The 13,344-nt window shown below is 42.0% G+C and overlaps 1 protein-coding gene across 5 annotated transcripts in view; it reads left to right on the plus strand.

Annotated features, from left to right (window-relative positions):
- The window catches only part of LOC140719356 (transcription intermediary factor 1-beta-like), a 120,394-nt gene extending 112,005 nt beyond the window's left edge, over positions 1-8,389 (plus strand). For all 5 annotated transcript variants that reach the window (XM_073033941.1, XM_073033938.1, XM_073033940.1 and 2 more), the window contains 5 exons: positions 161-492; positions 3,435-3,558; positions 5,012-5,089; positions 5,631-5,765; positions 7,839-8,389. In XM_073033941.1, coding sequence (XP_072890042.1) covers positions 161-492; positions 3,435-3,558; positions 5,012-5,089; positions 5,631-5,765; positions 7,839-8,057 — 888 coding nt within the window. In that variant the 3' untranslated portion in view covers positions 8,058-8,389. The remainder of the gene's footprint in view (positions 1-160; positions 493-3,434; positions 3,559-5,011; positions 5,090-5,630; positions 5,766-7,838) is intronic.
- Positions 8,390-13,344: the final 4,955 nt, after the last annotated feature.

The following is a 13,344-nucleotide window of genomic DNA, read 5'->3' on the forward strand; positions in this document are numbered from 1 at the left end:
GGATCTGCTGTAAGACTTCCAGCTCCCTCTTCTGCTGATTCTACAAATGAATATAATCATGGCTGTGTAGTGCTGTACTCTTGCCTGATAAAAATCTTCTTTACCTGTGAGGTCCTGGACTTGCTCATCACAAAGTGGTAACTCTGTCTCTAACCTGCAGGCACCAACACTGGCGAGCACCTTGACGCCACCGAACTCCGTCTCTCCGGCATCGGTGACCGAAATTGAATTTGTCTTTAATGAGAGAACTGAGGTAGCAAGCAAGCGTACCCACCACACTCTGAGCCCCACGCCCTCCCCCAGTGAAAAGTCACCCGGGAGTATAGCGGACCTCAAGGCTTCGCCACTGTGCAGCGCCAGTGAGAAGGGCGAGGAGGCGGATGAGGTGGTCTGCGTTGTTTGTGGGAAAGGAGGCGAGTTGCCGTGTTGTAGCCGTTGCCTGAAAGTGTTTCACATTGGCTGTCATGTCCCGGCTTTGCTCAGTGTGCCCAGGTAAGTCCAAGACGGAATGTGTCAAGGTAGTTAGTTACAGTGAGCTGATGTTCCTAGCTTGTTAAGGTAGCATTGAGGCCAAGCTGCGTGTTTCTTCTTCATTGAGGATACATTGTTTGGTTTACTGAAGCAGCAATCAATTCCAGACCACTGACGAGTTCAAATTCCACTGCAACAGTTGGGAATTTAATTTGAACTAATTAAAGTGTGAAAATTTTAAAAAGGTTCAAATCATTAATGGTAACCATCAAACTACTAAACCACTGGATTATTCTAAAAACTCATTAGAAATCACAACGGTGCAGCTACTAGAGGTGTTGTATCACTGCTCCTGTGACTTGTGTTCAATGCTGACCTCCCGTGCAGTCTTTGAAGAGTTTAAGAGTTTTGAAGAATCCATGACTCTGGATTTTGCCAGGTGCTCCAATTTCCCCTCATATCATAAAGACATCGGCAGGTTAATAGGTCACTGTAACTTTCTCCTCGTGCTTGGATGAATGGGAGCATCTGGAGGAATTGATGGTGAATAGATGACTGAGAAAGTCATGGGGTAATAGGATTACTCTTTGAACTGGCAGCGGTTTGATGGTCCAGAATGGCCTCCTATATGATAAGGAAATCATGTTTACTTGTGAAATTTATCGATGAAACAGCAGTGAGCAGTAAGGCTGATTGATAACCTCCATCAACTAACCCACCCCTTCACACCTGCAACCACCACTACTTTTCATTTCCTGTCAGCCTCCTCGTGTACAGACGCTCGTGTGCCTAGTGTCTACATATATATAGTGGATTCCAGTTAATTGGAACACGTAAGAACCAGTACATTTTGGCCCAATTGAGCGGCTGCCCCAACTAGTGAAGTAGCTGATTATGCAATTAATACAGTACAGAACAAATTAGAACACTACCAATGCCACTACGGTACTATAAAACTCTGTATTGGATCCTAATAGTTATGAACAGTGGAATTCATCAAAAGTACACTGTCATACCAGTGCCCAAGAAGAGCAGACTGAACTGCCTCAATGACTCTAGTGGCACTCACGGCTACTGTGATGAAATGTTTTGAGAAGGTTGGTCATTGCTAGAATCAACTCCTGCCTAAGCAAGGACCTGGACCTACTGCAACTAATAGATCTCCAGCAGATGTAATCTCATTGGCTCTCCACTTGGATCACCTGGACATTACTAATAGTTAGACTGCTGTTTATTGGTTACAGCTTAGCATTCAACACAATCATATCCTCAGTTCTAATCAACAAACTTCATGACCTGGGCCTCTATACCTCTTGCTGCAACTGGATCCTTCACTTTCTCACTGGGAGACCACACACTACGGATTAGAAATATCTCTTCCTCACTGAGAATCAAGACTGGTGCACCTCAAGGATGCATGCTTAGCCCACTGCTCTGCTTTGTACCCGTGATTGTACAGTAAAATGCCATCTATAAATTAATAGTTGTTGGCAGAATTTCAGATGGTGTCAAGAAGGTGTACAGGAGCAAGATAGATCAGCTGGTTGAGTGGTGTCACAGCAACAACCTTGCACTGAATGTAGGTAAGATCAAGGAATTGATTGTGGACTTCAGGAAGGGGAAGTCGAGGAAACACACTCCAGTCCTCATTGAGGGACCAGAAGTGGAAAGAGTAAGCAATTTCAAGTTCCTGGGAGTCAGCATCTTTGAGGATCTATCCTGGGTCCAACATACAGAGAAGGCATCACAGTGGTTTTATTTTAGGAGTTTGAAGAGAATCGGTACGTCACCAAAGACACTCGCAAATTTCTACAGATGTGCCATGGATGCCATTCTACCTGGTTGAATCACCGTCTGATACAGAGGGACCACTGCACAGGATTGGAAAAAACTGATGAAAGTTTAAAAAGAAACTCCATGAACTCTAGCCTATCAGCATCTAGGACATCTTCAAAAGGAGATACCTCAAAAAGGCAGCATCCATCATTAAGGACTCCATCATCCAGGATGTGCCCTCTTGTCATTGCTATCATCAAGGAGGAGGTATAGGAACATCTCAGGAACAGCTTCTTCCCTTCCACCATTGGATTTCTAAATGGACATTGAAACCATGAACATTACCTCAGTATTTTCCCCCTCTTTTTGCACTAATTTTACATATACTTACTGTAATTTATAGTTTTTATTATGATGTATTGCTGCTGCAGAACAACAAATTTTATGACATGCCAGTGATATTAAACCTAATTCCGATTCTGACTCACTGAAGTAGTGAATTAGTTTTGTTTTTCATTTCCAGCCATTTCTGGCAACTCCAAGCCTCAATGGTTGAAACCACAGTGAGCAAAACAGTCTGAATTGCCGTACTACTTATTTCTCACCACTTATCAGTGAGAAAACAACTGCTTTTTGAATAGGAGCGCACACAACTGATGCTATTTAAAAACTATTTGCTCTAAGCACAGATTAGTGTTCGAAGGCACACGGTTAAAGGCAGGAGCATAATTCTGAACATTGTCACTGTTCTGGTTCCATTTTGTACAGTATCCAGAAACATTGGGGAAAGGGAAAGCTTATTTGCGAGGATGATTAGAAATTGAAACTATCAGGAAAGATTGAGCAGGAAAATCATCTTTATCCAGGCATTGGTTAGAATGTGGAACTCACTGGTTGAGATGAAATGTATGAATGCATCCGGGAGGCAATTGGGTAAAGAGATGAGAGAAGGAGCAGGTGTTGTTGATATGAGGGAACGTGGCAGGATGCTTATATTGGACATGGATGGGACAGTCCAATTCCACTGTAAGCTCAATGGAATCTTATTGCCAGATGCTTCGGTGTGCTTTGTGTAACAGACACCAGAACAGTGGGCATAATATCATTAAATTTCATACAGCAATATGGTGGTTAAACTGCTCAGGAAGAATTCATTATTGAGGTGTGATTTATTTATTTTTCTTCAGTGTTGAATGGACATGTTCCTTATGTGTGGACTTGGCAACATCTGAGGTTGAGAGTGAAAGCTCAACAACATTGGCAGACAGCAGAAATGAGGTGAAGGAAGGCCTTGCTGCTCTCGATCAGAAGGTTTGTATTAAAACTAGCAGTGGATATTCAAGGCAATCAAAATTTGAAGGATTATTGGTAAAGGATGGCACAGTACCATAACAGATATCACAATGCTTTTGATTTTGATTCAATGAGTTTGATTCCTGCCGCTGTCTGTAAGTGATCTGTACGTTCTCTGTGTGCCCGCATGGGTTTCCTCCCGAATTCCAAAGATGTTAGGGTTAGTAAGTTGTGTGCACGGCAATACTTGCAGGCTGCTCCCAACACATCTTTGGACTTTGGGTATTGACACAAACTGTATATTTCAATGTTTCTATATACTTGTGACATAAAACTAATCTTTTCAATCTTTAAGATCATTAATTTGGACAATGCTACAACTTCCAGTCATGGCTCTACACCTCTCTCCCTCACCATTCCCGTTTCCTCCTCTCACTTTATCTCCCTAGCTGCCCGTCACCTTCCTCTGGGGCTCCTTCCCCTTCCCTGTCTTCCGTGGCCTTCTGTCCTCTCCTGTCAGATCCCCCCTTCTCCAACCCTGTATCTTTTTCACCAAATCAACTTCCTAGCTCTTTACTTCACCACCCACCCCTCCAGTTTCACGTATCACCTACCACTTTGTATTTCTTCCTCCTCTTCCTCCCCCCCCCACCACATCCATTCTTACTCTGACCTCATCTTTTTTCTCCAATTCTGATGAAGGATCTCGGCCCAAAACGCCAACTGTTTACTCTTTTCCATAGATGCTGTCTAGCCTGCTGAGTTCCTCGAGCATTTTGTGTGTGTTGTTTGAATTTTCAGCACCTGCAGATTTTTCTCCTAATGTTACAAGTTTACTTAGACCAGGATGTACTGAGCTGGCTTACTTCTAACTAGGGATGGGTAATAAATGCTGGCTTAGCTGGTGACAAATGAACAAATTTGTAAATGAACAAATAAAGACCTTGGCAGAGAAAAGGGAAGATCATCAATATTCCGCAGAGCTGACAGTGGTTCTGGGTAACCCTAGTGAAAAACACTGGCTGAGATGCTTGCTGCTGTTAAACTGCTGGCTGGTCCTTGCTGACAGGTACTGAACACTGTGTCTCACTGGCACATGACCAACGGGTACAGAACACTGTCTCTCTGTCAGATGGCCGACAGCGGCCTCAAGTGTGTCAGCAGCTAAAGTTACTACTTATTTGTATTTGCTTACCTTTGGATAGCAGCTGTGTGAAGAATGAAAGTTTGCTTTAAGTTACTAATGAACCCCTCAGCATTCATTGGCCATGATTAACTCACATTGTGGTCTCTTTGACCCAGTATCTACGAGACAGCACCTTTCAAAGTGTGGGAATTGAGCAAGGGAGGGTTATAAACCATCCAAAGCAGTCCCTGTGATAGGGTTCACACTGTGTTTTGATTACTGTTTATAGACATGACATAGTATAAAGTGATAATATTTTTCTCTCATTGTGATGTGATTTTACAGAAATGTGAACGCTTACTGCTGTTCCTTCTATCTCATAAGATGAGCCAGGCTCTCCATAACCCTAGTGGCTCCTCCCAGGTGAGTATTTGAAGATGAGCTCTTCATAGATTCTGTTGTTTTTCCAGAAATATGTATTTTATTTCTTTGTCTCTCTCGTCTCTGAGCATTCCTGAGACTTGAGCACACATTGTTGGAATGGCCCTCTTTATCAGAGGTGCTGGTAATATATTGAGATGTTCAACTGCAACTTTTAACAGCCATAGAAAGTTCCATGCCATCATACTGGAAAGGATAAGTAAGTTCTCCCACTGGTCTGCCTGATACTTGTATCATTATTTAGCTCCCCTGTTTCTGTGCATGAATTGCTAAATCACAATTTTTTTTAATAAATATGTCGTGGCTTTAGAGAGCTCTGAGATATTGAAGTTGTGAAAAGTCTTGCATGAAAGCAACCTGTTAATATTTCTGTGTGTGCACTACTGCTTTATGTCACGTTTTTCCATTATGAATACAGAACATCAACCAAGTTCTCCCATTGTTTTCATCTCTTCCCACTTTGCAAGGTCATTGCAAAACCCTCTGCTGCTTTGAACTAAAGACTAATTTTGTTCTTTTGCAGTTGAAAAGTCAGCAGTTAGATTTGTCTTCCATTAGAGCAAAACTCGACAGGGCAAGCTCGCCCCATTACTCCTCACCTGATGAGTTTGTGCTTGAGGCCCGACTGATGTTTAAAGCATTCAGTAAATTGAGTCAGGTAAGCAGGGAGTTTGATGATTCTTTCCTATTCTGTGTGCGGAATTTGCTGCCAAGTCAAAATGAGATCACTGCTGTCTGTGAAATCCTCTGCCTCTCACATCACTTTCTTGTCTTAAGCAGCTTCTGATAAGCCCTTTAACATCTCTGGAAAGTCATCGTGTAATTCAAAGTAACGTTGGTGATCAGGGGAACATTTTTGCTCTTAAGCAATCTGAATTGAAGGAACTTGGTACCGGTGTTTAAGATGTATTATTACTTTAATTTGTTGCTTTTTTTCATAACTTTAGGCAGGTCAGGAACACCTCCCATACTCACTAGGATGAGAGAGCCTTGAAAATAAACGGGCCGAAACTCCTGAAGACCGGGGGCAGATCACAGTTAACATCTTAGTCCAAGTGTATCTTCAAATCTTTTGTGCCAATCTATGTGTCTCAGCTGTTTATCATTATGGTTAAGATCTACATCTTTTTCCTACTGTATCAGTGCTTTCATGTGGGATTATGTTTACTGATTCCAAAGCCACTGTAGTGCAGAGGACAGAGACCATTTGTAATGGCCAAAGACATTAACAACTCAGAGAAGCCTGTGATCTTTCTGAGCTTTACTCTAACAGTGCATTGACTCCTAGTCAAACAGCATCTTGAGTTCAAAATTTTCATTGTCATTTTCAAATCTTTCCACACCTTGTATCCCTTTCATCTCTGTAGATGTTTTATCAACCAAGGTCACCACATGGCCCCATTCAAACATCTTTCATTTTATTCATTAAACCTGTTGTTGGGAGGTAATCCTTCACACCATCGAAATGAGGACAAACAGAAATTTTACTTATTTCAATGTCATGCACTTACAAACAGTGAATGGCATTTTCATACCTAACCGGAGCCAATTGGATAAAATTGAAGGATGGAGTTGGGGGAGGATCTCATTGAAACCTTTCGAATAGTGAAAGACCTAGACAGAATAGATGTGGAAAGGTTGTTTCCCGTGGTGGGGGAGTCTAGGACAAGTGGGCACAACCTCAGGATAGAGGGGCGTCTATTTAAAACAGAGATGCAGGGAAATATCTTTAGCCAGAAGGTGGTGAATTTGTGGAATTTGTTACCACAGGCAGCTGTGGAGGCCAGGTGTGAGTGTATTTAAGGCAGAGATTGATAGGTTCTTGATTGGACATGGCATCAAAGATTACAGGGAGTGGGGCTGAGGAGGGGAGAGAAGGATCAGCCATGATTGAATGGTGGAGCAGACTTGATGGGCTAAATGGTCTGTTACAGCTCCTATGTCTTATATAGTCTTGTGGTCAGTCATTGTTGACATCACTGACCCTGTGTTTTGTGAGCCCTACCCCTGTGAGGATCTATATTGTGAGAAAGGAAGGTGATGTCCTGCTAGGATTGAGTACTTTACAAAAACACACTAACCCTCACACAGAGACACCCGTGGTGTCTGTGATATTTGTTGTAGATGGGAGTTTGGTGAATAGAAAGTTACCTTCATTACTCTCTGTTCTGCAGCTAATTCCTGTCACTGCTTGTTTTTTACTCACTCTTGTGTGTGCAGCAGTCACCAACCCTTCCCGTGTAGTCTAGGAAAGAGTGCAATGTCCTCTATCTATTTCTGATTGTCATACTGCCCATTTACCTACACACTTTCTGTGACTGCCTGCCAATGAATCAAAAGGCAGTGAGCACATTCTCATTGTCTTTATTGGCTCAAAAATTAACCCCCTCAGCTACTCGTGCTTGTACAAAAGGAACTGGCATTGTCCCTCCACACTGACATTGGTACAAACTGCCAGCCTTCAAGCTGCTGCAGCTCCTTCCTTAACCTCTGCTCTCAAAATGCATAACATGTATAACATGAGCAGCCTCTGGATCAGCTCTTGCAAGCCTCCTCCTGTCATCAGATTATGTTTTGTCTGGTGCCATGTGAAGTGTCTCAGATATTTAGTAGGTATTGAATGAATGCAATTAGCAGTGCCTACTTATGTCAAATGCAGAATCATTTATTATAGTTTGTGCTCATTTAAAAAAAATATAATCTAACGATGAAAATCTGGATTCTTTTCAAGGAAAAGGAGGTGGCTGAGTCTGTGCTGACACTCGAGTCATTCTTTGAAGAAAAATTAGCAGATGTCTTCAGCGGCAAAGCCTTCTCCAGCACCCCAGTAGATCAACAGGCAGTGGAGGCGGGCAGCAAACACTGTGACCAGAGGGACCCCACTTGTCCTTCAGACGAGGCTGACAGTAGCCCCGTGCAGGCTAAGAGACGGCGGCTCGAGAACGACTAACCTCTGGAGTGGGAAGCTTGTTCTGGCAACTTTGAAAGGATGGTTGACAGCAGACTTGAGAGCTGGCCCTCAGAGCAACCTTGTTGGAATGAGGAGACGCCTCAGCAGTCTTTGTTCTGTGCTGCTGAAAAGACTCGTGTACAAACCTGGACTCGGGAAAGGCCATGTAAAGGACTTCCCAGCTTTGAAAACCTCCAATACTGAGTTTAAATCCAGCTGGACAACTAGCACAGGGTTATTTTGATCCTGGGCGTAACTGCAGAGGCCAGCGCTGGAGTTGTTTTTTAATGTGTAAACTGTATGTATTAAAGAATTCCATAATGTGTAATATATATTGTCTGTATTTCATGTTGAAATTCTTACTGGATCATAGTAAAACAAAGAGTAAATAAACTCATTTTCTCTGAGGAATAATCCATAATCACTAAGTAATAAAAGCAAACCGTTTACCAATACTGGGTTGCTGAAGTAAACCAGTCATGTGTACCATGGTCTGGAAGTCCTCTGTTAATCTCTCGAATTCTAGCTGCTGTTTGTGCTCTGCGTTGTGGAGCATGATTTCACAATAGCCTGCCTGTTTTTTTTGTGCCACGCAGAAGTTGGGTACTCCCAGGAATCCCGAACATTGAGGGCTGGCACGGGAGATTGGACTGATCCTGGAACAACAGAACCATCTGGCTAGCTACCTACCTAGCCTGAGGAGAACATTAACACTCTACAGGTTCTTTTGTAATAAGAATGATATGAGATTGTTGTACTGCCTATCAGATCACTCACTTGAGGAGAGAAGTAGTTCTCAGCCCAACCTCATGCTTGCGTTGGAATAGCAAACCTTTCCTCAAACGGCATCCTACGTGACATTAATATAAAATTATGTACAGGTGTCCCCTGCTTTACAAATGTTTGCTTTACGCCACTTCGCTTTTACAAAAGACCTACATTAGTAACCTGTTTTCGCATTACAAAGAGGATTTTCGCTTTTACGAAAATTTTTCCCATATAAATTAATGGTTCTTAGCTTTACACCATTTCGGCTTAAGAAAAGTTTCATAGGAACGCCCCACTTTTGCAAAGGGGGTGGACACCTGTATCAGGTAGATTTTTATCCAATATGTTAATTTACATTTAGGAAGGAATTCTCGCCTGGAAGTCATCATTATTCGGGCTGCAATCTGATTAGGATCAGGTAAGTGGATTGAGAGGGGAATGTAAGTCCGAACAAAGGGGAAAATGTACCTAAGTGACATCAGATTTTAAAATTTACTCTGCAGGCAGATAGGATGTCTGTTAAAACATGGTATAAAAATCAAGTGTAATATTTATGGAATACCTGTTTTTATTAGTATTTAGACAAAAGACCAAACAATTCTGAGGTTGCAGTAATTTCATCTAGTAGTCTCATGGAAACCTTGCATGTTTGGGGAAAATACAACAGAAGGGTCTCGGCCCGAAATGTCGACAGTGCTTCTCCTTGTAGATGCTGCCTGGCCTGTTCCACCAGCATTTTGTGTGTGTGGCATGAAAAAGGATCGAATACATTCCTGGTGTGTATGATGAATAAACCCTTCTCGGGCTTCCAGCCGGGTACAGGTATCGATTACAAACAACATTTTGATGACAAACACAAAGTACACTGCAGATGCTATGGTCAAATCAAGACATACAAACAAGCTGGATGAACTCAGCAGGTCGGGCAGCATCCGTTGAAAGGAGCAGTTAACGTTTCAGGTCGAGACCCTTCATCAGGATTCATCTTGATGACAAACTCTGCCATCTTCTTCAGGGATGATGCCTGGGTATGTCTAATCCAGTGGTATTTATACCCTCATTGTCCCTCCCTCCTGATTGGTTAGTCCTCATCCGATCAGTTTTCTGCTCTCCCACCATATTTACAATCAAATTCCAGTTCTTTCTTGGAGTGAGACCTTCGTCTTTGTTAAAATTCCTTTCTTCTAGTTTCATTTTGATGGCTTCCTGCACCAGATGGTTGGTCCCAAAAGCCATTGGCCATATTTATCAACCCTTTAACAATTCACCAGGTTTTACCAAAAGCACTTTATATGGAAAGTTACAAGTTAAGATTTTAAAGCGCAGCAGTGGAGTTTGACTTCAACGCAACCTCATGGTCCCGAACGGATGCATTAGACATTGAGAGTCTAAGCTGATGAACTACAGGAGGGGGAAATAGGCAATGTAGGAAAACAGATTAAAAACCTCTTGAATGTTTTCTTCCTCTATGTCCTTATCAGAGGGTACCTTTTTGTTTTGCTTACTGTACCTACATTTTTCTTTCTGCTTATGATATAACAGCAGTTACATAGCCAGCGAAGCAGTTTGGGAAATCTTGAGGATCTGGACAAATTTGAAGCTAATCTTGCATTTTATTCATTTTGTTTTGTAAGTTTCACCTTAATTTTAACATGACCATTAATAGAATACTCCTTTGGCCTGACAACAGGTATTTATTGTGGATGCTGTCTGCACCCCTATGGGATTTTGCAATAATGATTTGATCTTTTCACTAGCTTTTCATCTTGATTAATTTGGATCAAATTCTTATTCGATGAAACTTCTTCCCACATTCTAAAGAAGTGCTGGCCAGTAAGTTAATTGGCTGCTGTAAATCACCCTTCAGTGTGTCTGTAAAGGGTGGAATCTGGGCAGAGACGATGGGAATGTGGGAATATACAGTACTGTGCAAAAGCCTGAAGTAAACATATAGCTCGGGTGCCTAAGACTTCTGCACAGAACTGTGTTTGTCACCGTGCTGTGGAGAGCAAGTTTGTAAATCTTGTGGGAGCAAAGAATGTTGGGAATGGCGAGGGCAGAACACCGCAGGAGGGATGGCAGAGGGGGAGTGCCAGGTGCAGGGGTTGGTGTGGATGCAGACACACCCAGCCTTCAGGCACTAGACAAGGACATTTGTTCCCAAACAACTGGTTTGTTGATGTCTCTCAGGTTCTTCCCACATCCTCCCCTCTCCCTCTCCCTTTTCCTAACCACGATTCTCTTTATCCTGCCCCCTTTCCACTCTCTGTCCACAATAGAGACCCATATCAGAATCAGGCTTAGATTAGATATGTCATGATTTATTTTTTTGTGGCAGCAGTACAGCGCAATACATAAAAATAACTGCAGTACTGTGACTACACTTTCCAATCCTGAAACCTGTGATCAAATTCCAGAATGGCAGCTATAAAATTCAGATTCAGATCAACATTCTGGTACAACATTCTTTCACACAAAAAAAACAATGGATTGTCATTAAAAACATGTTGTTTGCAGAGGGAATCTGCCATCCTTGCCTGTAAAGGGTCAGAAAGGTGTGCTATAATTGCCCACACACTGAAAAATGAGTAAGAAATATTAAAGCGATGCTAATCACCAAATATTCAATAATGTTTTTCCTCATGTCACTGTTTGTGCTTTTTCAGATTACCTTCATTCTATCTCATGGAATTTTGACCTTGTAATGGGAATAATTAATTTTTTCCTATTTTGTCTAGACATTTCATTATTTTAAATACTCCATCTCCTCTCTCAATCTTTGTCCCCATTCCACAAGAAACTATTTGCATTAATCCACACTAATCGGATTTTATTCTCCCCACATTCCCATCAATTGCCCAAGAATCTAGCCCCCACCTTCACACCAGAGGCTATTACAGTGCTCCATTAATCTGCCATCCACATATTGGTGGGATGTGGGAGGAAACACACACAATCAGAGGGAGAATATGCAAATCGCACAGACAGTGCCAGAAGTCATGATCAAACATAGGACACTGATATTCCACCAGTGTTCCTGCAGTGCCTCCTTGGTGATCCAAAAATGAAATGCAGCATTTTCCTGTATTAAATTTCACCAGCTGCATGGCAGCTCATTCCCCCAACCTGTTCTTTTACTATCCTCAACATTCCTCTCTCTCAAGTTTTGTACCCTCACAGATTTTAAAGTGTGTCCTGGACATTAACATCATTACAGATACACAAAGTGCAATGCCTTGAAAAAGTATTCAGTTCCCACAACTATTTTCACATTTTGCTTCTCATTTTCTAAATTTAAAATGTATTGAAGTAGTTTTTTTTTGGAGCTAATCTACAAAAAAAATCCAAATCTTGTGAATTTACTAAAAATTAAAAACAAAAATTGTGAGGCTAACCAAGTATTTATCCCCTTTGTAATTACTAACCTTCTTTAAGAGCAATGTGTTACCCTGTTGGTGTAGAAAATTTGAGGTTCACCTGATTTCAATAAATTCGTTAAGAATGGAGCAGCATAATAGCGTAGAGGTTACCACAACACTTTACAGTACCAGTGACCTGGGTACATTTCCTGCTGCTGTCTGTAACGAGTTTTCACAATCTCCTCGTGACTGAGGATTTTCCTCCAGGTGCTCCGGTTTCCTCCCACAGTCTGAAGGCTTAACTTATCATTGTAAATGGTCCTGTGATTAATCGAGAGTTGCTGGTCAGCCTGGCTAGAAAGCCCTATTCCACGTTACACCTCAATAAATAAATACCGTCTCTCTTTATAAGATCCAACAGTACAGTTGATTTTCAACAGACTGAAGAGCAAGTGAAGACAAGAGCATTTAAGACAAGTCAGAGAATTGATAATAGAGGATCACAAATCTGGGGAAGGGTACCAGACCATCTCAAAGGTACTGAACGTATCTTGGAGCTCAGTGCAGTCCATAGTGAAAAGGGGGGGGGGGGTGTGGGGGGGATATGAAACCACAACCACACTGCCTTGATTAGGCTGCCCTCTAAACATAGTCATCAGAGAAGAATGGCACTTCTAAGAGAGGCTGCTGTGATGCAAACTCATTCTGAGTGACCTGCAGAAATCAGTGGCCGCAACTGGAGATGAGTTCATGGCTCCACAATCTCTTAAAGCCTTAACAAAAAGGGAATTTATGAAAGAGGGGCAAGGAAGAAGCCGTGGCTTTAAAAAAAAGGAAATCCTTGCCCGGAAAGGCTTTGCTAAGGTTTACTTATAAAGTACTGTAAAGATATGGAAGAAAGTCGATGGTTGGATGAGACTAAAGTGGAACTGTTTGGCCTCAACACTTGTGGTGTAAATCTAATACTGCACATCAGTCAGGTAATACCAACCCTATTGTAAGGTATGGTGGAAGTAGCATCATGCTATGGGGATGGTTTGCAGCGGCAGGGACTAGAAATCTGGTCTGGATTGATGGGAAGATGAATGCTGCTAAATACAGAGAGATCCTGGATAAAAATCTGCTAGCATCTGCCAGAAAGCTTAAACTAGGGAGGAAGA

This window comes from Hemitrygon akajei, chromosome 31 (assembly GCF_048418815.1).
Source record: "Hemitrygon akajei chromosome 31, sHemAka1.3, whole genome shotgun sequence".
Lineage (NCBI taxonomy): Eukaryota > Metazoa > Chordata > Chondrichthyes > Myliobatiformes > Dasyatidae > Hemitrygon > Hemitrygon akajei.